Consider the following 25146-nt stretch of genomic DNA (forward strand, 5'->3'; position numbering starts at 1 on the left):
GGGCTTACAGTATAGAGGGAGAGACGGACACTAATATAAATAAATAAATTTCAGATATGGACAAAAGTGCTGTGGGGTTGGGAGGGGGGATGAATAAAGGAAGTGAATCAGGGTGGCACAGAAGCCAGTGGGAGAGAGGAAAGGAGGGCGTAGTCCGGGAAGACCTCTTGGAGGAGACGGGCCTTCAATAAGGCTATGAAGTGGAGGAGGGAAATTGTTTGTCGGATATTAGGAGGGAGGGCGTTCCAGGCCAGAATCAGGATGTGGGCGAGAGGTCTGTGGCGAGAGAGATGGAGGCAGAGTGAGAAGGTTAAAATTAGAGGAGTGAAGTGTGCGGGCTGAATTGTAGTAGGAGAGTAGCAAGGCCCCAGTACCACAATCAGGGCCGGGCAACACAAGTTAGAAAGTAAGGAAGGGCTTGGACTCAGGGCTTAGTGCTCAGTAAATACTAGTGACTGATGGATAACAACAATGGCACTTGTTAAGAGTTTACTACATGTCAAGCACTTTTGTAATCCCGTTGTTGGGTAGGGACCGTCTCTATATGTTGCCAATTTGTGCTTCCCAAGCACTCAGTACAGTGTTCTGCACACAGTAAGCGCTCAATAAAAACGATTGAATGAATGAAGTGACTCAGGTTAGACACAGTCCCTGTCCCACAAGGGGCTCACACTCTAAGTAGGAAAAAGACTAGGTATTGAATCCTCATTTAACAGCTGGGGAAACTGAGGCACGGGCAAGTGAAGTGATTTGTCCAAGGACATCCAACAGGCCTATGGAGAAGCTGTGATCGGAAGCCAGGTCCTCCAATGCCCAGGCCCATTATTATTAGTAGTAGTAGTAATAGTAGTAATACTAATAATAACAACAACAATTATAATAAGTGCAGTGTCTGTTTAGCATGTACTACTGCTAATAATATTGGCATTTATTAAGCGCTTACTATGTGCAGAGCACTGTTCTAAGCGCTGGACTTGCATATACAGTGAGTTGCCCAACGTCACACAGCAGATACAGCAGAGTCGGGCTTAAAACCCAGGTCCTCCTGACTCTCAGGCAAGGGCTCTAACCACTAGTCCATGCTGCTTCTTGTGTGTGCGCTGTAGGTGACTGATTATATTTACCCGATAATTTTGCCCGCAGGGCAGGGACTTATTCGGTCTTGAACCGATAGTTTCATAAACAGATTACCGTTGCAGACGCAGCTTCTTATTCATCCTTACTGAGGGTGTGGCAGAGGTTTGAGATCCCCGTATTCTCATACTTAGTCTGACTAAAGAGGATGGGTTTTTGTTAAAGGATTATTTGAAAATAACTGATTTTGACTAGGTTCTGCATAGGGCGGTCTACCATTTGGGGTCAAGGGAACATAACTTTAGAGTCTCTGAAACCAGGAGTCCCTCCAGACAAGCCCTACTTGGAAGTCAGGAGGCCTAGGTTCTAATCTCAGCCCCATCACTTACCTCTTGCCTGACTTGGGCAAACCACTTGATTTGACAGTACCCTTAATTTCCTCATCTGTAAAAGGAGGATTAATTACCTGTTCTCTCTCCCCATTAGACTCTGATCTCCCTTAGGGGCACAGTTTGTGTCTGAACTGAATGTTCTGGGCCTACCCTTGTGCTTGGCACATAGTACGTGCTTTAAAAAATACCACAATTATGATCATTATCGTCATTACCAACTTGGTTTCTTCCCCTTCCTGTAATTCACTGGACTGCCTGCCTCAGATTGGAAACTTTTTGAGTGAAAGGATCATGTCTTTTTTAATGTCTTGATAATATTATTATTATTATTGAGAAGCAGCATGGCTCAGTGGAAAGAGCACGGGCTTTGGAGTCAGAGGTCATGGGTTCGAATCCTGGCTCCACCAATTGTCAGCTGTGTGACTTTGGGCAAGTCACTTAACTTCTCTGGGCCTCAGTTACCTCATCTGTAAAATGGGGATTAAGACTGTGAGCCCCACGTGGGACAACCTGATCACCTTGTAACCTCCCCAGCGCTTAGAACAGTGCTTTGCACACAGTAAACGCTTAATAAATGCCATTATCATAATATAATATAATATAACATAATATATAATATAATATAATATAATATAATATAATTATAATAACAATAATTATGGTATCTGTTAAGTGCTTACTATGTGCCAAGTACTGTTCTAAGTGCTGGGGTAGATACAAGGTAATAGGGTAGCATCTGTGTGGATGCAAGCAAATCATGTTGGACACAGTCCCTGTCCCACTTGGGGCTCACATTCTCAATCCCTATTTTACAGATGAGGCAACCGAGGCACAAAGAAGTAAAGTGACCTGCCCAAGGTCACACAGCAGACAAGTGGCAGTGCAAGGATTAGAACCCATGACCTTTTGAATCCCAGGCCCACGCTCTACTATGCCACGCTGCTTCTCGGCAGGAATGATGGATCGACAGGAAATATTTCAGGTGTGTCCCAGAAGAGCCCAGAACGTACCAGAGTCCAGTTGGATGGGTTGGTGGTTAGACTGGGGGAAGAAGAGGAGAAGCAGGGCGGGGGCATCCCAAAGCACCAGCCCACCCGCTAGCAGAGGCCAATTCCAGCTATTTTTGGACCAATTCAGAAACACTAGTCATGGCCCCAAACCCTCCCTGTATTTCATTCAAATAAACTGGGATTAAAACAACTAGTTACAGATTCCCCTTCCTCGGGTCGGAAATGCAGCTGAGAAAGTTTGTGCTGTTAAGTAGTCAAAATAGTATTTATTAAGTGCTTAATGGGGGCAGGACACTGTACTGAGCACTGGGAAAGAGAACACAGGTGGACATTAGATGCCTGTCTACTTGTTTTGTTACCTGTCTCCCCACTTCTAGACTCTGAGCCCGTTGTTGGGCAGGGATTGTCTCGGTTGCTGAATTATACTTTCCAAGCCCTTAGTCCGGTGCTCTGCACACAGTAAGCACTCAATAAATACGATTGAATGAATGAATGAATGAAATTCGCCCCAGATCCTAGCCCTAGAGGGGTTCACCATCTGTGAAGATAAATAGGGGAAGGGACTGAAAGCGCTGGGGGCAATAAAACTCCATAAAAGACAAGGGCAAATATCCACTGCACAAAATAAAAGCAGAAATCAGAGGAACAGAATTTCAGGCTACTTGGTGGTTCAGAGTCCATGGCTTACCGGTAGCCATAGCAACCTTTACTGCCGCCACTAAGTTTCCCCGAGGTTTTACGGAGGACTCATTGTGCTGGTCTGGTATATATGTATATATGTTTGTACATATTTATTACTCTATTTATTTATTTATTTATTTTACTTGTACATATCTATTCTATTTATTTTATTTTGTTAGTATGTTTGGTTTTGTTCTCTGTCTCCCCCTTTTAGACTGTGAGCCCACTGTTGGGTAGGGACTGTCTCTATATGTTGCCAACTTGTACTTCCCAAGCACTTAGTACAGTGCTCTGCACACAGTAAGCGCTCAATAAATATGATTGATTGATTGATTGGTCTCTTGATCGCCAGAGTGGTGGAAAGCAGGACGGGGATGGGGGTTCCCTGATGTCATCGAGGGGACCCAGAGCTGGTTCCTGGGGAGGTGATGCAGCTGATGCTCGGAGCGATTTGGGATCGATCGATCAATCGTATTTATCGGGCTCTTTCTGTGTGCAAATCACTGTACTAAGCGCTTGGGAGAGTGCAACAGAGTTAGTAATGATAGTAATTGTGGTACCTGTTAAGTGCTTACTATGCCCCAGGCACTGTATTAAGCTCTGGAACGGATGCAAGCAAATGGGCTTGAACACAGTCCCTGTCCCACGTGGGGCTCGCGGTCTCCATCCCCATTTTACAGATGAGGAAACTGAGACCCAGAGAAGTAAAGAGACTTGCCCAAGGTCACCCAGCAGACAAGCGGCAGAGCTGGGATTAGAACCCACAGACCTGGGCTCTATTTACTACGCCGTGATGCTTCTCAGTTGGTAGACACATTCTCTGCCCTCAAGGAGCAGACGATGGGGAAGGAAGGCAGTTTCATTCATTCATTCAATCGTATTTATTGAGCACTTACTGTGGGAAGAGCACTGTACTAAGCGCTTGGGAAGTACAAATCAGCAACAGATAGAGACGGTCTGTGATGCTTCTCAGTTGGTTGACACATTCTCTGCCCGCGAGGAGCAGACGATGGGGAAGGAAGGCAGTTTCATTCATTCATTCAATCGTATTTATTGAGCACTTACTGTGGGCAGAGCACTGTACTAAGCGCTTGGGAAGTACAAATCAGCAACAGATAGAGATGGTCCCTACCCAACAACCAGCTCACAATCTAGGAGGGGGAGACAGACAACAAAATAAAACAAGTAGATCGGCAACTTAGTGATAAATGAACTTTTGACGAGCATTTCCCATGAGTGTCTCTCTTAGGGGGATCCCAACTATCACGGGGGCCAGGGTGGTGCAAAATCAGTTGAGTCAGAGCATAAATGGGAGTGAAAAGCTTTTGTGGGAGGCTTAATGTTTCTGAAAGCGCTTAGTACAGTGCTCAGCACATAGTAAGCGCTCAATAAATACGATTGATGATGATGATGAAATTACCTCTGGGTCTGCGTTAAAAATAGCCAGATTTCTTCATTCAGCATCAGAAATAACTTTGACTTTATCTCTCTCCCTCCAAGTTTTCTATTCTTTCCCCCTGCATCTTTTTACTTTTGTCTGTCTCAATGGTTTAATCTTTCCTTTCTTTTTTTTTTGAATCTCTGATTCATCCTCTTCGACGTTTCTTTTCAGTTTCTATGTCTGATGCTGTCCCAACTGCCGTCTGTGTGGCAGGGAACGTAACTTCCAACCCAGTTATATTGTACTCTCCCAAGTGCTTAGTAGAGGAAGCAGGGTGGCTCAGTGGAAAGAGCCCCGGCTTGGGAGTCGGTGGTCATGGGTTCTAATCCCGGCTCCGCCGCTTGTCAGCTGTGCGGCTTTGGACAAGTCACTTAATTTCTCTGTGCCTCAGTTACCTCATCTGGAAAATGGGGATTAAGACTGAGAGCCTCCCCTGGGACAACCTGATCACCTTGTATCCTCCCCAGCGCTTAGAACAGTGCTTTGCACATAGTAAGAAGTTAACAAATGCCATCATTATTATTATTATTATTACAGTGATCTGCACACGGCAAGTGCTCAAGAAATACGATAGACTGATTGATCAAATGACTCTGCACCTCTCTATCCTGTGTAGTGTGGTCTGTAAGAGGAGTCGTCTCGTAGATAGAGCACAGACTTGGGAGTCAGAAGGACCTGGGTTCTAATCCCCGCTCCGCCTCCTCGTCTGCTGTGGGACCTTGGGCAAGCCACTTAACTTCTCTGTTAACTCATCTGTAAAATGGGGATTAAGACCGTGATCCCCATGTGGGACAGGGACTGTGTCCAACCCACTTTGCTTGCATCTATCAATCAATCAATCAATCGTATTTATTGAGCGCTTACTGTGTGCAGAGCACTGTACTAAGCGCTTGGGAAGTACAAGCTGGCAACATATAGAGACAGTCCCTACCCAACAGTGGGCTCATTAGTACCTGCCACATAGTAAGCGCTTAACAAATACCACAATTATTATTATTATTATGAGGCCTTTATGAGGTTCTACTTCTTGGTTTACTGATCGTGCCCATCACCAGTAATCAATACCATTATTTGGATGGAGAGTTTAGAGTGTAAGCTATTTTTTTATGGTATTTGTTAAGCGTTGACTAGGAACTACGTGCTGAGGTAGATACAGGCTAATCAGGTTGGACCCAATCCATGTCCCAAGTGGAACTCACATTCTTAAACCTCATTTTGCAGATGAGATAACTGAGGCCCAGAGAAGTGAATTGACTTGTCCAAGGTCACACAGCAGACGAGTGGCGAAGGTGGGAATAGGACCCAGGTCCTTCCGACTCCCAGGCCCCGCTCTATCCACTAATAATAATGATAATAATGGCATTTATTAAGCGCTTACTATGTGCAAAGCACTGTTCTAAGCGCTGGGGAGGTTACAAGGTGATCAGGTTGTCCCACGGGGGGCTCACAGTCTTCATCCCCATTTTACAAATGAGATAACTGAGGCCCAGAGAAGTTAAGTGACTTGCCCAAAGTCGCACAGCTTGGTAGAGCCGGGATTTGAACCCATGACCTCTGACTCCAAAGCCCGTAGTCTTTACCACTAGCCCACGCTGATTCCCAAGCACTTAACAAATACCACAATACCAATTATCATTATTGTTATTATATCTTCCTTCCTCTCCCCCTCGCCCCCCTCTCCATCCCCCCATCTTACCTCCTTCCCTTCCCCACAACACCTGGATATATGTATATATGTTTGTACATATTTATTACTCTATTTATTTATTTATTTATTTTGCTTGTACATATCTATTCTATTTATTTTATTTAGTTAGTATGTTTGGTTTTGTTCTCTGTCTCCCCCTTTTAGACTGTGAGCCCACTGTTGGGTAGGGACTGTCTCTATATGTTGCCAATTTGTACTTCCCAAGCACTTAGTCCAGTGCTCTGCACACAGTAAGCGCTCAATAAATACGATTGATGATGATGATGATGATTCCCTTCTCCTCCCCGGCAATGGCTAGGTTCTTTTCCCAGAGCCGGACCTTCATTTTTCACCCCATCTCTGCCTCCCCCAGCCTCCTTTGGCTTGAGGCAGAGAAGCTGGGGATTTCCAGGAGAGTGGTGACTTAGAGGAGTAAGGCCTTCCCGTCCCAGGGCTAATTATATCGTCCTGAGAAGGCTGAGCTACTTCTAACAAGGGACCGACAGTTCAGTGACATCCCAGGCAAGATTTCCAGGGGTTGTCGGGGAGCAAGAGCTGAACTCTGACCACCTCCCAGTCAGCAGGGCTGTCGATCAATCAGTCGATCATATTTATTGAGCGCTTACTGTGTGCAGAGCACGGAACTAAACACGTGGGAGAATACAGTGCAACGGAGTTGGTAGATATGTTTTGTTTTGTTGTCTTTCTCCCCCTTCTAGATGTGAGTCCGTTGTTGGGTAGGGACTGTCTCTACATGTTGCCAACTTGTACTTCCCAAGCTCTTAGTACAGTGCTCTGCACACAGTAAGTGCGCAATAAATAAGATTGAATGAAAGGCAGACCTCCCATTTCTGACAACACCCCAGATTGTCTTCCCCGGGGTTTCTGACCTTCCGCTTCAAGCCTATTAAGCCATATAGCCTGGCTGAACGCCCTGTGTTGTTCCAAAAGGCTTTTGAAGGGGAGTTAATCCTCTTCAACATCAGTGGTAGTTATTGAGTGCTTACTGCATGCAGGGCCCTGTACTAAGCACCTGGGAGAATACAACAGGTTTGGTAGATGCCTGTTCTGCCCTCAAGGACCCTACAGTCTAGAGAAAAGGTGACAAATGGAGAGGAATAAAAAGCCAGGGGTATAAGTCCTGTTTTTGACAGAATGAGAGAAGTGGTTTGGCTTAGTGGAGACAGTATGGGCCTGGGAATCGGAGTCTGGGAGTCTATAATTCCCATCACTGTAGCCGGCATCGCCATCCTTCCTGCTTCACAAACCCATAACCTTGGCATTATCCTTGACTCCTCTCTCTCATTCAAACCACATATTCAATCCATGACAAATCCTGTTGGTTCTTCCTTCACCTAAAACCCTCCCTTTCTTCTCCCAGTTACCACCTCCATCTCTCAGAAGAGAGTAGATTCCGGACAACAACCACTCTCTCCCTTCCCAATCCCAAGGGGCTGGAATCGCCACTGAAGGAGATCTATTGCCAGCCATGGCTATATGTTCTACTTGCCCTGTTGCTTCCCACTACCCTCGGACTCCCTGTGGGGGGAGAAGCTGATGGCGGGAGCAGGTGGAGGGCCTGAGAGTCAAAAGACCTGGGTTCTAATCCTGGCTCTGCCACTTGCTTGCTCTGCGATCCTGGGTAAATCACTTCACTTCTCTGGGCTTCAGTTTCCTGGTTTATAAACTGGGGATTCAGTGCCCGTTCTTCCGCCTACTTAGACGGCGAGCCCCATGAAGGACAAGGATTATATCTAACCGGATTATCTTGTACTCTATTTTATTTGTGCATATTTATTCTATTTATTTTATTTTGTTAATATGTTTTGTTTTGTTCTCTGTCTCCCCTTTCTAGACTGTGAGCCCACTGTTGGGTAGGGACCGTCTCTATACGTTGCCAACTTGTACTTCCCAAGCGCTTAGTCCAGTGCTCTGCACACAGTAAGAGCTCAATAAATACGATTGAATGAATGAATGAATGAATACCCCAGCGCTTAATACAGAGTTTAACACACGGTGAGTGCTTAAGAAATATCAAATATCACTACAGCTCCTATCCCTTTGGAGCAGTAGCTCTCAATCGGTCAGGCTCAGAAATGGTCAGAAGTCACACAGCCAGAAATCCACTTCTACTTGTGTTGAACCCACCGCTTGGGGCCCAACCTCAAATAGCGAGACAAAATTTATGGTTTGCCGATCCTTTTTTGGTTTAAAGGAAAAAGGGAGCAGGACATACTGTACCGCTAAAAAATGCTTGGGATCAGGGTTTGCCTTTTCGTCAGAGGATGGGTTTTGCCCCATGGGGGTGAGGTCAATCATGAAGGACTGGGAGAAATGGGGCAGCTTTGCTGGAAGGACAGACGCATTTCTTCCTTTAAAAAAGCGGCTCTTTTCTTTTAAAAAGGAGCTTTTTTTTTTTCCTCTGCTCTCTGGGCAGGAGGGATGTGTGTGGCTTCTGTGGATTGGCAGAGAGGATGATACAGTGGGGTATCATCACCCCAAAAACCGAGCCCATCCCTGCCCAGCCCAAAGTCTGGAATGTTTCAGCCGGGGATGTGGGTACTGAGATGGAAGAAGAGTCCAGGTGAATCCCGAGGAGGGTTTAAAACCCCAGCAACTGGAAATGCCTTTGATGGGAATAAATCCAAAGTGCTCCTGACCTCCTCCCCTCAACTCAGGAAGCATTCATTCATTCATTCAATCGCATTTATTGAGCGCTTACTGTGTGCCGAGAACTGTGCTAAGCGCTTGGGAAGTACAAGCTGACAACATATAGAGACGGTCCCTACCCAACAACGGGCTCACAGTCTAGAAGGGGGAGACAGACAACAAAACAAAACATGTGGACAGGTGTCAAGTCATCAGAAGAAACAGAATTAAAGCTAAATGCACACTATTGACAAAATTAATAGAAGTAAAATAGAGTAATAAATTCATTCATTCATTCAATCGTATTTATTGAGTGCTTAATGTGTGCAGAGCACTGTACTAAGCGCTTGGGAAGTATAAGTTGGCAACATATAGAGACGGTCCCTACCCAACAACGGGCTCACAATCTAGAAGGGGGAGACAGACGACAAAACAAAACAAGTGGACAGGTGTCAAGTCGTCAGAAGAAACAGAATTAAAGCTAAATGCACATCACTGACAAAATAAATAGAATAGTAGATCTGTACAAGTAAAATAGAGTAATAAATTCATTCATTCATTCATTCAATCGTATTTATTGAGTGCTTACTGTGTGCAGAGCACTGTGCTAAGTGCTTGGGAAGTACAAGTTGGCAACATATAGAGACGGTCCCTACCCAACAGCGGGCTCACAGTCTAGAAGAGCTGTACAAATATATATACAGGTGCTTTGGGGAGGGGAAGGAGGTAGGGTGGGGGGGGATGGGGAGGAGGAGAGGAAAAAGGGGGCTCCGTCTGGGAAGGCCTCCTGGAGGAGGTGAGCTCTCAGTAGGGTTTTGAAGGGAGGAAGAGAGCTAGCTTGGCGGATGTGTGGAGGGAGGGCATTCCGGGCCAGGGGGAGGACGTGGGCCGGGGGTCGATGGCGGAACAGGCGAGAATGAGGAGGTTAGTGGTGGAGGAGCGGAGGGTGCGGGCTGGGCTGGAGAAGAAAGCACCATGGACTAGTGGATAGAGCCCGGGCCCGGGACTCAGAAGGACCTGGATTCATCTCCATCTCCTGCCTGGTGTGGGACCTTGGGCAAGTCGCTTCATTTCTCTTGGGCCTCAGTTACCTCATCGGTAAAACAGGGATTAAGACTGTGAGCCCCATGTGGGACAGGGACTGAGTCTGACCTGATTAGTTTGTATCTACCCCAGCGCTTGGAACAGTGTTTGACACATTGTAAGCGCTGAACAAATACCATCATCATCACGAACTGAGGCCTTTGGCTGGGGGAAGAGCCAATGGCTGTGTGTCATTGAGAGTGGCACACAAAAACCATTTCAGCCCCTGAAGCAGCTTGGCCACTGTGATGTTGGGGGAAGGAATATCACCCAGGCAGAGGCTGTGAGCCCATTGTTGGGTAGGGACCGTCTCTATATTTTGCCGACTTGTACTTCCCAAGCGCTTAGTACAGTGCTCTGCACACAGTAAGTGCTCAATAAATATGATTGAATGAATGAATGAATGAATGGTGGGTGACCAGAATCTTCCAGAGATAGGGAGCATGGAAAAGAGCAAACGGTGGCATCACGGACTAAGCTCCGGGCACCTGTGATCTTCCCCTCTCCTTGAGGAAGATGGAAATGACTTTGGATGCCATTTCTAATAACTAATAATAATAACGATGGTATCTGTTAAGCACTTATTATATACCAAGTGCTGTTCTATGCACTGGGGTAGATACAAGGTAATCAGGTTGTCCCCCATGGGGCTCACAGTCTTCACTCCCATTTTACAGATGAGGGAACTGAGACACAGAGAAGTGAAGTGACTTGCCCAAAGTCACACAGCAGACAAGCGGTGGAGGCAGGATTAAAACCCATGCCCTCTGACTCTCGAGCCCGGGCTCTTGCCACTAAGCCACGCTGCTTTTGACTTGATGACCCAATAAGTATTATTATCATCATCATTATTATTATTATTATTACTGTACTTTCCCAAGCGCTTGGACCTGTGCTCTGCACCTAGTAGGCATTATTACTATTATTGTTATTGTACTTTCATCATCATCAGTCGTATTTATTGAGCGCTTACTGTGTGCAGAGCACTGCACCAAGCGCTTAATGTACTAAGTGCTTTCCTGAGCACTTAGAGCAGTGCTCTGCACCCAGTAATTATTTTATTATTATTATTATTATTATTAGTAGTAGTAGTATTATTATTGTTATTATTGTACTTTCTCAAGCGTTCAGTCCAGTGCTCTGCACCTAGCCCATTGTTGGGCAGGGACTGTCTCTATCTGTTGCCGATTTGTACTTCCCAAATGCTTAGTACGGTGCTCTGCACACAATAAATGCTCAATAAATACAATTGAATGAATGAATTATTATTATTACTATTATTATTATTGTACTTTCCCAAACACTTAGACCAGTTCTCTGCACTCAGTGAGCATTCTTCTTCTTATTATTATTATTGTACTTTCCTGAGCACTTCGTCCAGTGCTCTGCATCCAGGAAGCATTATTATTATTATTATTATTATTAATTATTATTATTTCCTGAGTGCTTCGACCGGCGCTCTGCACCCAGTAAGTGTTATTATTATTATTATTATTATCATCATTGTCATTATCAGTATTACTATTTCCCGAGCGCCTATCCCAGTGCTCTGCACTCAGTAAGCCTTATTATTACTATTATTATTATTATCATTGTTACTGTTGTTTCCCGAGCGCTTAGGCCAGCGCCCCGTCCCCCGGCTCGGCCCCGCCCCCTTCCCCCGGCCCCGCCCCTTCCCCAATCCCGCCCAATCACGGCCCCGCCCCTCGCCAAGGCCCCGCCCACTTCCCCGGGCCCCGCCCCTTCCCCCGGGCCCCGCCCCCTTCCCGGGCCCCGCCCCACCACAGACCTCCCCCTCTCCCCCGGGCCCCGCCCCTCACCAAGGCCCCGCTCCCCACCAAGGCCCCGCCCTCTGCCCAGGCCCCGCCCTCTCCCCGGGCCCCGCCCCCTTTCCCGGGCCCCGCCCTATCACGGAGCCCGCCCCCTCCCCGGCCCCGCCCCCTCCCCCGGGCCCCGCCCCCTTCCCGGGCCCCGCCCTATCACGGAGCCCGCCCTCTCCCCCGGGCCCCGCCCCCTTAGCCCAGACCCCGCCCATTTCCCGGGTCCCGCCCCCCCCGGGTCTCCGGTCGCCGGTCTCCGGTCTCCAGGCGCCGAGCGTCAGTTGGTGGCGGCGGCGCGGCCGGGTCCCGTGCCCCCGGTGCCCCCCGGTGCCCCCCCCCGGTGCCGGCCCCCCATGGCCCAGCGCTTCGTGGTGACTCCGGCCCCGGCCCCTGGCGGGGGGGGGTCCCGGGGAGGGGCCCCCCGGGGGCCCGCCAGCACCGGCAGACCCCGAGGCCGGGGGCGAGGCCGGGACCCCCCGGACCCCCCGGGCCCCCCGGCCCCACCCGGACGGCCCGGACGGCCCGGACCCCAGCGACGCCCTGCCCATCCTCACCTACTGCCGGGAGCCCAGCCGCTACGGTCAGTGCCCGGCCCGGACCGACCCGGGGGGTGCGGGGGGGGTCCGGGCCCCCCGGGATGGGGCAACCGGGCTCCGGACCGACGGGGCTCGGGGGGGCCCGGGGCCCGGGGCCCGGGGACGGGACGGGGCTCTGCCTGGACGGAGGGCACGGGAGGAGGGGGCTGGGGGGCGGGGGCAGGAGGACAAATGACGGGGGGTCTCTGGGGGGCAGGAGGAGGGGGCTCTGGGGGGCAAGAGGGAAGGTGAGGAGGGGTCTCTGGGGGCAGGAGGGAAGGTGAGGAGGGGTCTCTGGGGGCAGGAGGGAAGGTGAGGAGGGGTCTCTGAGGGGCAGGAGGGCAGAGGAGGAGGGGTCTCTGGGGGGCAGGAGGACAGGTGACAAGGGGTCTCTGGGGGGGCAGGAGAACAAGTGACAAGGGGTCTCTGGGGGGCAGGAGGACAAGTGACAAGGGGTCTCTGGGGGGCAGGAGAACAAGTGACGAGGGGTCTCTGGGGGGCAGGAGGACAAGTGACAAGGGGTCTCTGGGGGGGCAGGAGGACAAGTGACAAGGGGTCTCTGGGGGGGCAGGAGGACAAGTGACAAGGGGTCTCTGGGGGCAGGAGGACAAGTGACAAGGGGTCTCTGGGGGGGCAGGAGGACAAGTGACGAGGGGTCTCTGGGGGGCAGGAGGACAAGTGACGAGGGGTCTCTGGGGGGGCAGGAGGACAAGTGACGAGGGGGTCTCTGGGGGGCAGGAGGACAAATGACAAGGGGTCTCTTGGGGGGGCAGGAGGACAAGTGACAAGGGGTCTCTGGGGGGCAGGAGGACGTGACAAGGGTTCTCTGGGGGGGCAGGAGGACAAGTGACAAGGGGTCTCTGGGGGGCAGGAGGACAAGTGACGAGGGGTCTCTGGGGGGCAGGAGGACAAGTGACAAGGGGTCTCTGGGGGGGCAGGAGGACAAGTGACGAGGGGTCTCTGGGGGGCAGGAGGACAAATGACAAGGGGTCTCTGGGGGGGCAGGAGGACAAGTGACGAGGGGTCTCTGGGGGGCAGGAGGACAAATGACAAGGGGTCTCTGGGGGGGGCAGGAGGACAAGTGACAAGGGGTCTCTGGGGGGGCAGGAGGACAAGTGACGAGGGGTCTCTGGGGGGCAGAAGGACAAATGACAAGGGGTCTCTGGGGGGCAGAAGGACAAATGACAAGGGGTCTCTGGGGGGGCAGGAGGACAAGTGACGAGGGGTCTCTGGGGGGCAGGAGGACAAATGACAAGGGGTCTCTGGGGGGGCAGGAGGACAAGTGACAAGGGGTCTCTGGGGGGCAGGAGGACAAGTGAAAAGGGGTCTTGGGGGGGCAGGAGGAGGGATCTCAGTGGTGGGACGATGGGGGAGGAGGGGTCTCTGGGTGGTAGGACGATGGAGGGGATGGGTCTCTGAGTGGGCGGCAGAGGGGTCTCTGGGGGGCAGAAGGAGGGGGGAGGAGGGGTCTCTGGATGGTAATCCCTGCTGTCAAACTCCTTCTCGGGACCAAGGGTTTAAGGAGAGAGAGAGAGAGAGAGAGAGAGAGAGAGAGATCCACTGTGAGTTTTTTTTCATGGTCATGGGAAGTGGACAGGCCCGGGGGGTGGGGGGGAGGGGGGTCCTCAGTTGGACACCCCACCCCAGGGACCTGGCTGGACCCCCTGCCAGCCCCTAGCCAGGGTCCCCCGCCCCAAAAAGGGGCGACCTCCAGGCTGTCCTGTCGCTTCAGACCTGACCAGCTGGAGGGGGTTTCCAGAGGTCAGGGGTGAAAACCCCGTGCTTAGAACAGTGCCTGACACAAAGAAAGCACTTAAGAAATACCATTATTATTATTATTATTGTTAAAACGATCCTTCATTGCTCAGCCCCTAAACCTTGGACCCCTCACCAGGAGGGTCTGTGGACAAGTCCTCGGGTGATAACTCCGCTGGGGGCAGGGGGTGGAGGGAAGAAGTCGCTTAATTGTTTTATTAAATTTGTATTTATTAGCCTGACCCTTCTTGGCGTGTGCCCAGGAGGCTCTCTGACACGAGTTGCATTTTAGAAGATGAAATAACTAGCCAAGACCTACATATTCCCTGCTCTTTCAAGTGAAAACGTTTCTCCCTTTATCCCACAAAGTGGTATTCCCAGCCGAGCTTCTTCTCGTCCCTCCGACCATCCTTCCCTCCTTTATTCTCTCTCTCTGGCACGTTCATAATTAATAATTATGGTATTTGGTCAGCGCTTACAATGTTCTAAGCACTGGCATAGATACAAGATAATCAGGTTGGACACAGTCCCTTGTCCACATGGGATTCTCAGTCGAAAGGTGGGAATAGGATTTGATTTCCGTTTTACAGATGAGGAAACTGCAGCACAGAGAAGTTTAAATGACCTGCTCAAGGTCACGCAGCGGACAAGTACAGAGTGGGGATTAGAACCAAGGTCATTCTGATTCCCAGTTCGGTGTTCTTTCCACTAAATCATGCTGCTTTATGTTCTCTTTCATTTTTTTTTTATCTTGTTCTCTCTCTTTTCCTCTTTCTCTCATCCCCCCCCCAGCCCCCTTGAATGTTTCCTGAACTCTCACCCCAGTTCCCACAGAGGAGCTCAGCCCTGGTGTAAACGTGACCATGAAATGACCCTTTTGCTTGTAAAAGTAGACACCCAGTCAGGTCAAGGTTGAAGACTATTGGCAGCCGGTGGATAAACTCTCTTTGTCGCCAATTGCCTCACTTTCTCTTGGTAAAGAAAGGACTTCTAATCTGGCATCTCTGAGGGGCTCCGAATTCACTTCACTCCTTTGAAAGGAAAGAGAGGAAACTTGGGAATTTTTGAAACTGTCCTGTGGGACTGGAGCAGGAAAATTTCACTTAGTTTAGAAAGTTCAATACTTCCACCGATACTACCTCATTTCTCGTGAGTGTTTCAGCAGGGGAATACCTTTTCCTCTTCAAATCTATATTTTTTTCCAGTTGAAGTCATTCAAGGGTATTTATTGAGCGCTTACTGCGTGCAGAGCACTATACTAAGCGCTTGGGAAAGTAGAACAATAAACAATTCATTCATTCACTCATTCGATCGTATTGAGCGCTTACTGTGTGCAGAGCACTGAGAGCAAAGGCGCTAAGCAAAGGATGCCAAGTTAATTCAAGCTCTATAGCTAGCTAATCAATCATTTTATTGCGCGCTTTCTGTGTGCCGTGCCACTGTATTAAGCGCTTGGGAAAGTACGTATATAAAATCATGTATCCAGGGAGCAGCGTGCATCACCTGCTCTGACTGGGCAAGCACAACCCTATGAAGGGGTCCCTTGGGGTGGGAGGGGGACCCTACCAGGACCGGTGGTAGTCAGGAAAGGAGTGGGTCGAGGGTGTGGGCCATGGACTAGTTAAGCGAGACCGTCCTGGACAGCGTAAAGAACCACTCTGGTCAGCTCCAGCTGGGCAGGCAGTCGGCATCAGGAAAATGCTTTGCCTCCTCGAGCCGGAGGGGCAACGAAGAAGAATAGAGCAGAATTGGTGTTCTCTCCCTCTCACCTCAGACAGGGTAGCACTGGCACCTTCCTGAGCGCAAAGGCGCCAACTAACTGAACCGTTTGACCAAGTTGAGTCGGTCAGCCCCGGCAAATAGTCCAGCAAATCTCCAGGAGGAGGTCGGATAGGCCCAGTGACCACTTAGGCTGCCTTGCGTCTTCCGTCCGCCTAATCCAACCGGCCTGGGACAGCAGGGGACAAATGGAGAGGGGAAAGTGGGTGTTCCCTGAGAGGAAGGAAGGGGCGGGGGGGTGAGAGAAGGAGGTGAGAGAATTGGGTGAGGGCCCAAGAAACTGACCGTTGGAGCCGCTCTAGTCCTAGAATACATTTCGTTGACCTTCCCTGGTGGGGGTATAAAGCCCACGGAAAGGCAATCCTTCCCTCTCATGCAACCGGGGCTGGTGGAGTGTGTGGTTCTCACGGGACACCCTCTGAAAACCCCTGAAAAAATTCCGGCAGATTTTGCTCACGAGTTTGGGAAGAGCCCAAGGGATCCTGCCTTCCCCTCCCCCTGAGGGCACCTACGTGATGTCGTCGCTTCCACCTTCCAGGGGTAATATTCTGGGGACCCCCACCCCTGTGGGGAGAAGGGCCTGGTGAAGCCTTCCACCCTAAAAACAGGGAGGGGCCCAGGGTGGGCTCCTGGGGAGACAGCTTGGCGGGGAGGGGGATGCGCTTAGGGGTCGTCAGTCAGCAGGGCCTGGATTTTAATCCCGGCTCTGCCACTTATCTGCTGCGTCACCTCGGGCAAGTTGCTTCTCTGGGCCTCAGTTACCTCATCTGCAAAATGGGAATTAAAACCTTGAGCCCCAAGTGGGACACGGACTGTGTTCAACCCGACTAGCTAGAATCTATCCTAGCGCTTTCCCCGACATAGAGAAGCCCCTAACAAGAACCGGGGGAAAAAAAGGATACTGATGGAGACAGGCTGAGGGAAAGACCCAGCTGGGTCAGTCAGGTGTCGTTGGCTGTCAGGGTGGTCTCCCTGCCCTTTCCCTGCTCGTGGAGGGGGGTCGTCAGGAAAGTAAGCCCAAGCACCTGTGCATTTTGTACAGCATCAACCTTCCCAGCTGTAGAGGGATTGGGAGAATCAGCCTCCAGGAGCCTTAACCTTCTCTCTCTGGGCGGACTGTTGTGTTAAAATGGGCATTGGATTTGTTTCTCCCTTGCGGATTTCACGTCCAGAGACTTGGGGAGAATTTGGTGCACAGGTGGCTACTCCACGAAACCCCTCAGGATGTGGATTACAGGAATATGTGTCGTCTCCGTTCCTCCAACCCTCTAATTACCGAAGACTGACGCGGATCAAAGCTATGAGCAATTGTGCAAACAAGGTTTTTAATTCCTTTCCTATATGTCTTTTAATGTGAAATGATTAGGTACTTTGAAAGTGGTGTAGTGGAGGGCGGAGGAGGCTTTATTTCAAATCGGAATAATGACTAGTTTGCAGGGATGATGAAGTGGTTTGTTTTCAGGGAATCCATCTCCCTTTGGAGCCGTGGAATCTCTGGCCCAGAGGCTGATGTTTTAATGAGCGCCTGAGCTTCTGGGCTCCTTTCTGGGTTTGCTTGGGCTTTCCATAGTTGCACCTGTGAGCTCGTTGTGGGCAGGGATGGTCACTGTTTATTGTTCTTTCCCAAGCGTTTAGTACAGTGCTCTGCACATGTTAAGCACTTAATAAGTCCGGCTGAATGAACGACCTTGGTTATCCTTGCCGAGGGGCCGCTGGTTGAAGGCTTGTGTGTGGAAAAGAGAAGTGTTGGGATGGGAATTGAGAAAACTGCTGAAGCAGCTTGGCCTAGAGGAAAGAACATGAGCCTGGGAGACAGAGGACCTGAGTTCTAATTCCGGCTCTGCCACTTGTCTGCTCCAAGACCCTGGCAAGTCACTTCACTTCTCTGGGCCTCATTTACCCCATCTGGAAGATAGGGATTAAGACTGTGAACCCCATGTGGAACACGGACTTTGTCCAACCTGATTAACTGGGATCTACCCCGGCGCTTAGCACAGTGCCTGGCACATAGTAAGCGCTTTAACAAACACCAGTAAGAAAATACCATCGATTGACTGCTGGCCGAACTCTCTGCTGCTACTGTCGCTTCTACCTTTTGGTGGACTAGAAAGCAGGGCTGAGCCAGAGAACTTGAGGGGCCTAGGAGCTGATTACCCACCTATTTTTAGGTCTGGTCCCGTGTGCTCAGACTTGGGATGGGAGCAGAAAATTGGGTAAACAGAGTCCCGGGTTCTTGAAGCCATTATCACTAGTCTCTTTGCCCCCAAGATTCTGGAAACTGGAGGCCGTAATGGCATCAGGAGGAACAAAGTTTCCCTGTGAGATCAGGGGCGTTAGAAAGAATACATGATTTGAAAACATTTTGTCGATAGGATTAGCTCCAGTACGCAGAATCTCTACAAGGAACATGTGTGGATTCCTTCCCTATGTGCCCTTAATAATCAAGAACTGTGAAAGGGGAGGAGGAGGGCTTTATTTTAAATCTGAATAATAGTAATAATAATGATGGTATTTAAGTGCTTACTATGTGCCAAGCAATACGAAGGGATGATGAAGAGTTTTGTTTTCTGGGAATCAATCTCCCTTTGGAGCCGTGGAGCTCCATTTGGGGCTGGCGTTGGCCGGACGGGAGACTACCGAGGATGGTAGTCACCCTGCAACGAGAACTGGCCATTGGACAGTTCTCATCCTCTAGAATGTCTGTCCGGGAGACCTAGAAGTCTGGGAGAATCAGTGAAGACTCTACACTTTCTCATTGGTATAGAATCACCCTCTCTTTTCCCCAGCCGAAGGTCGAGGGATGTGGCAACAGCAACCCATAATGCCACAGCACGTGTGTGTGTGTGTGTATGCGTGCTTGCATGTGTATATTTCGACGTGTGGTGGAGCGAGTTATAATAATAATAATAATAATAATGGCATTTATTAAGCACTTACTACATGCAAAACACTGTTCTAAGCGCTGGGGAGGTTACAAGGTGATCAGGTTGTCCCACGGGGGGCTCACAGTTTTAATCCTCATTTTACAGATGAGGTCACTGAGGCACAGAGAAGTTAAGTGACTTGCCCAAAGTCACCCAGCTGACAATTGGCGGAGCCAGGATTTGAACCCATGACCTTACTACATGCAAAGCACTGTTCTAAGTGCTGGGGAGGTTACAAGGTGATCAGGTTGTCCCACGGGGGGCTCACAGTCTTAATCCCCATTTTACAGATAAGGTAACTGAGGCACAGAGAAGTTAAGTGACTTGCCCAAAGTCACCCAGCTGACAATTGGTGGGGCCGGGATTTGAACCCATGACCTCTGACTCCAAAGCCCGGGCTCTTTCCACTGAGCCACGCGGCTCATCTTCCTCTGATCCTTCTCTTGGGGCCTCCCATCCAGAGATCAGCTTCACTGCATCCGGGGAGCAAGTTCTTGTAACTTCATTGTTTTATCTGAGCACTGCTGGGATTTGACTATTATTTTTTGTAAAATCATCATCAATAGTAATTATCAAATCCTTACTGTAGGCAGAACACTATACTAAACCCTTGGGAGAGTACAACAGAGTTGCTAGACACGTTCCCTGCCCGCTTGGCTTAAGAACCACTCAAGTACAGCTTCACTTTCTCTCTTAGTACAAGATGATGTTATCATTGATTATTAAGTTCCACCCTTAGGACTCTCCCCGGAATTGACAGTATTAATAATTGTGGTATTTGTTAAGCATTTATTACGTGCCAAGCACTGTCCTAAGCGCCAGGGTAATTTACAAGAGGATCAGGTCACACATGGGGTTCGCAGTTAAAGTGGGAAGGGAACAGGAATTAGGTCCCCGTTTTGCAGATGGGAACTTAGGCACTGAGAAGTTAAGTGACTTGGCCAAGGTCACACAGCAGACAAGCGGCGGAGCCGGGATTAGAAACGAGGTCCTGTCACTTCAGGCCCATGCTCTGCCCGCTAGGCAGAGGGATATTTCTCTATCCCAAATTCTAGCCAAAGATGGCTTACCCTGCTTCTCTGCTGGCCCACAAAATACAGTCTAGTTTGCATGTCTGTACGGGAGAAAGCTCGCTAGGGTTAAAAACCTGACGTTTCATTGGTGAGACTTACATTCTCAGAAGCCAGGAAATTCAAAGTTCAGTTAGGCACTTTGTCCTGCATCGGCCTTCTATTTCCAGGTATTGTGATACAGTGATTCAGATAAACTTTTCTTATCCCTCTGAAAATATGTAGAGACAGGGTGTCAGTGTGATTTAAGCCTTTAGCCATCCACTTAGGAATCCCTGCCTCCGGGTGCCCAAGAGAAGCCGCATGGCGTAGTGGCTAGAGCACGGGCCTGGGAATCAGAAGGTCATGGGTTCTAATCCCGGCTTCCCCACTTGTCTGCTGTGTGACCTTGGGCAAGACACTTCACTTCTCTGGGCCTCGGTCACCTCATCTGTATAATGGGGATTAAGGGCGCGGGCCCCACACGGGACAGGGACTGTGTCCAACCCGATCAGCTTGCATCTACCCCAGCGCTTAGAACAGTGCCTGGCACCAAGACGCTCTGAACAAATGCGCAGTTATTATTGTTAAGATGGCGTGAGTAGTGTCACCTGTGCCCGGACAGATGGGAGAGGACTTTTCTAAAAAGGGAAGCATTTTGAGTAAGAGGCTTAAAGAATTGAGCGTCCACCCAGGGACAAAACTGAACCCCCTTTCTGTTCAACCTGGCCCCCCTCCTGGGATGTAATTCAAGTTTATTTTTATGTTCTTCATGTGAGCTGTTGATTAATCAACAATGGCCATCAAAGGGGATATTTTAACCCATGCAGAGGCCGTCCCTTTGGCTTCGAGCCCTGATGACTCCTCTAGCTTTTCTTTCCTAACTGACGACATAGCAAATGTGGTATTTAAGTGCTTATTAGTCATCCATTCAATCATATTTATTGAGCCCTTACCGTGTCCAAAGCACTGAACTAAGTGATTAAGTGCCGAGCAATGGGGTAGATACAGGATAATCAGGTTCCACGTGGGGTAACCCACCTAAATAGGAAGGGAGAACAGGGATTAAATCCCCATTTTGCAGATGAGAGAACCGAGGCCCAGAGAAGTGATTTACCCAAGGTCACGCAGCGGCAAATAAAGGTGCCAAGATTAGAACCCGGGTTCTCTAACTCACAGCCTGGGCTTTTTCCATTACGCTACGCTGCTTCTCTAAGTAAACCAGCATCACCATCTCTGTGTGGTAGGGCTGTGGTCATTATTATCCGGCTATTCTGCCCATCGTGTTGTATGTCTGCGGAAAGTTTTTATCTGCTGCCTGTTGCTTTGATTCAGGATGGCTGACTACTTCATTCAATCATACTGATTGAGCACTTACTGTGTGCACAGCACTGTACTAAGCACTTGCACTGTACTAAGCACTTACTTATGGAGGGTCTGCTGTGTTAGAGACTCTGGCTACACCTCTTTGATCACCTCTCACTTATCCAGGGCTACGTTGTGGATTCTCCAGGCCCTTAGGTTTTTCTTCCTCCTAGTGGGTATCTTTCGGACATTTCTCTATGGTCTCTAGTACCACCATAAATGGAAGAGGCATTACTTATTTGTGGTGGGAGGAGGTGAAAAGGAAGTTTTCAGATTTTCTGGGGAGTTCAGTTACCTGGCCACTACCGGTGCCGATTTCAGTAATAACAATCATAATAATTATGGCTCATTATGTGCCAAACGCTGTACTAAGCACCAGGGTAGATACAAAATAATCAGGTCCCACATGGGGCTAACATTCAAAGTAGGAGAGAGAGCACAGATATTGCATCCCCGTTTTGCAAATGAGGGAACTGAGGCACAGAGAAGTTCAGTGACTTGTCCAAGGTCACATAGCGGGTGAGTGGCGGAGCTGGGATTAGAACCCAGATCCTCTGACTTCCAGGCTATCTCTTTCCACTAAGCTATGCTGCTTTTTGAGACTGGGAGCCCGTTGTTCGGCAGGGATTGTCTCTATTTGTTCCTGTACTGTACTTTCCAAGTGCTCAGTACAGTGCTCTGCACACAGTAAGGGCTCAATAAATGCGACTGAATGAATAAATGGGGCTCAACTTAACTGGGATCTTGCATTCCAATACCATCCATCACCTAGTCAGGACTGAATAAACATCAAGGAATGTAGTTCTAGAACTCTGTTTCTATCTCCCATTTTTTCTGACTTGGGGGACTTGTGAACCATGTCCCGGAGTCTGCGGGAGAAGAGAGTGGGAGTCTTTCCTTACGGAGCACTCAAATGATTGCAAAACTCAAGAGTGATGTTGTGGTCGATCCGGACTTACCAAAAGGGCAGGGTTGGTTTCTTTGCCTCCAAGTTCCTCCACACGAAAAGTGGAAGTAAGGCGCTGGAGTGCCCTGTCATGAAACAGGAGACACATAACGTATTCGAAAGGAAGGAAATGAAAATAGTGTCCAGAGGGGGAGGAGAGACGGGACTGTGGGGATGGGAGATGAGGAGCTGAGGATGGTCAGATTTGGGGGGCATTGGGTGGAGGGCACAGAAAATGGGGAGAAACAAGTTTAGAGTACTAAGGGTGGAGAGGAAAGAGGAAAATAATAATAAATAATGGTATTTTATTTTATTTTGTTAGTATGTTTTGTTTTGTTCTCTGTCTCCCTCTTTTAGACTGTGAGCCCACTGTTGGGTAGGGACTGTATATGTTGCCAACTTGTACTTCCCAAGCGCTTAGTACAGTGCTCTGCACACAGTAAGTGCTCAATAAATACGATTGATTGATTGATTGATTGAGAGGAAGGTTGGAGGAAGAACAGGAGTGGGGGTTTCCCGGACATGGTCACCAGGGCGGGCTGACATCCATTCATTCATTCATTCAGTTGTATTTCTTGAGCACCTGCTATATGCACAGCAGCGTACTAAGTGCTTGGGAGAGTACACTCTAACAACAAACACTTTCCCTGCACACAGTGAGCTTACAGTCTAGAGGGGGGAGACAGATATGAATAGAAATAAATTAACGGCAGATATGGACATCAGTGCTGTGGATCTAGGAGGGAAGCTAAATTAAGGGAGCAAGTCAGGGGGACGCAGAAGGGAGTGGGAAAAGAGGAAAGGAGGGCCTAGTCAGGGAAGGCCTCTTGGAGGAGATGGGCCTTCAATAAGGCTTTGAAGGAGGGGTGTTGCAAAGCCATAGTTTGGGTTTGGCCCTCCTGAGCAGAGGGAAAGCGCTCTACTTTGGCATGGTGATTGGAGGGTTTGACTCTCTCATGGCTGTTAGAGTGCTGTTGTTACTGCTTTGCGGACTACCATATGCTTTGTAAACTTTCCATCATTGGGCCTAGGGGCATTTTAAATTGTAGGCTCCACATTTAGAAACCTCAAGTATAAATAAGTAAATACACCACAGGGAAGCACAGTTTTGATTCAAGTCTCCTCCTCGGGGCTTATATATTTATGTGGTCGAGGACCTGCTCGTTATGGAATATAATAGCCTTCAATGACCGCTCTGTCCACCAGCAAGCAGGATTTCTGTGAGGGAAGGAAACTCAAGGCTGGTGAACAAGAATTTTTTTTTTCTTTATAGTATTTGTTAAGCACTTACTATGCGCCAGGCACTGTCCTAAGCACCAGGATTGATACAAGCTAATCAGGTCGGACACTGTCCGTGTCCCACATGGGGCTCACAGTCCTAATCTCCATTTTACAGATGAGGCAACTGAGGCACAGAAAAATCAAGTGACTTGAGCGAGGTCACACAGCAGACAAGGGCGGAGCTGGAATTAGAGCCCAAATCCTTATAATAATAATAATAACAATAGTGGTATTTATGTGCTTACTAGGTGCCAAGCCCTGTTCTAAGCACTGGGGAAGATACAAGGCATTCGGAATCCTTCTGACTCTCAGGCTCGTGCTCTAAGCTCTAAACTTACCCAAGTTTACTGGCAAGCGGGCAGAGCTCTGATTAAAACCCAGGACTCCGGACTCCCAGTCTTGTGATATTTCCACTAGGTCACACCGCGTCGCCCTTCTTCTCATCGTTATCATCGGTCATCAGTGGTATTTACTTAGCACTTACTATGTGCACAGCATTGTGCTAAGCGCTTGGGAGGGTACGCTACAACAGAGTTGGCAGACATATTCCCTGCCCAAAACGAGGTTACCGTCTGGAGGACCAGTCTACGGTCCAGATTCCCCCACCCTGGAAAATGGTTTCCCTAATTAGCTAGGCAGCAGGTGCAGGGGAGTGCTGGCCACAAGGAATCACAGAAAGGATCAAAAGTACTTGGCATTCTCCATGCCCCCCATCAATTTCTGGCGGTGTTTGAGGTCGTTGGTAATCTTACACTCCTCCAGGGAGCCATTCCCCAAGCCTGCTTTCTGGGGTGCTAGTGCAGAAATGATTCAGTCAATCGTATTTATTGAGTGCTTACTGTGTACAGAGCACTGTACTAAGCACTTGGGAGAGTACAACATAATAGACACATCCCCTGCCCACAGGGAGCTTACAGTGTAGAGGGGGAGACACATTAATATAAGTTAATAAACTACAGATATGTATGTACATGCTGTGGGGCTTAAGTGTTTACTATAAGCCAGGCACTGTACTAAGCACTGGGGTAAATGCAAGATTGTCCCACATGGGGCTCACGGTCTTAGTCCTCATTTTACAAATGAGGTAACCGAGGCACTGAGAAGTTAAATGACTTGCCTAAGGTCACGCAGCAGACAAGTGGTGTGCTTTTTTTGCTTGTTTTCCACAGTGCAGTTAGGAGCCAGATGTGGCTTGGAGAGTTTCAGCGGATGGGGAAGCATTTTCCTTTCAAAAGGAGAAACTTTGTCCCCAGAAATTGGTCTGACTCTCCCTGTCCTAGCATGGCTCAGTGGAAAGAGCACGGGCTTGGGAGTCAGAGGTCATGGGTTCTAATCCCGGCTCCCCCACAGTGCTCTGCACACAGTAAGCGCGCAATAAATGCGATTGAGTGAATGTCTGCTGTGTGACCTTGGACAAGTCACTTAACTTCTCTGAGCCCCAGTTACCTCATCTGTAAAATGGGGATTAAGGCTGTGAGCCCCACGTGGGACAACGTGATCACTTTGTATCTCCCCAGCACTTAGAACAGTGCTTTGCTCATAGTAAGTGCTTAACAAATGCCATTATTATTATTATTATTATTACAACTCTTCCTCTCCCCTTCCCGGGCAATCTCTGACATGGATGTGAATCAG

The 25146-nt window shown here is 49.1% G+C and overlaps 1 protein-coding gene across 3 annotated transcripts in view; it reads left to right on the forward strand.

Annotated features, from left to right (window-relative positions):
• Window positions 1-16366: 16366 nt before the first annotated feature.
• The window catches only part of SLC12A7 (solute carrier family 12 member 7), a 171929-nt gene continuing 163149 nt past the window's right edge, over window positions 16367-25146 (forward strand). For 2 of the 3 annotated variants that reach the window (XM_038770207.1, XM_038770208.1), the window contains exon 1: window positions 17240-17267. In XM_038770207.1, the coding sequence (XP_038626135.1) occupies window positions 17247-17267 (21 nt within the window). In that variant the 5' untranslated portion in view covers window positions 17240-17246. Of the gene's footprint in view, window positions 16487-17239; window positions 17268-25146 lie in introns of those variants that run through there. The other variant, XM_038770213.1, reaches the window with a different exon arrangement.

Source organism: Tachyglossus aculeatus, chromosome X3 (assembly GCF_015852505.1).
Source record: "Tachyglossus aculeatus isolate mTacAcu1 chromosome X3, mTacAcu1.pri, whole genome shotgun sequence".
Taxonomy (NCBI): domain Eukaryota; kingdom Metazoa; phylum Chordata; class Mammalia; order Monotremata; family Tachyglossidae; genus Tachyglossus; species Tachyglossus aculeatus.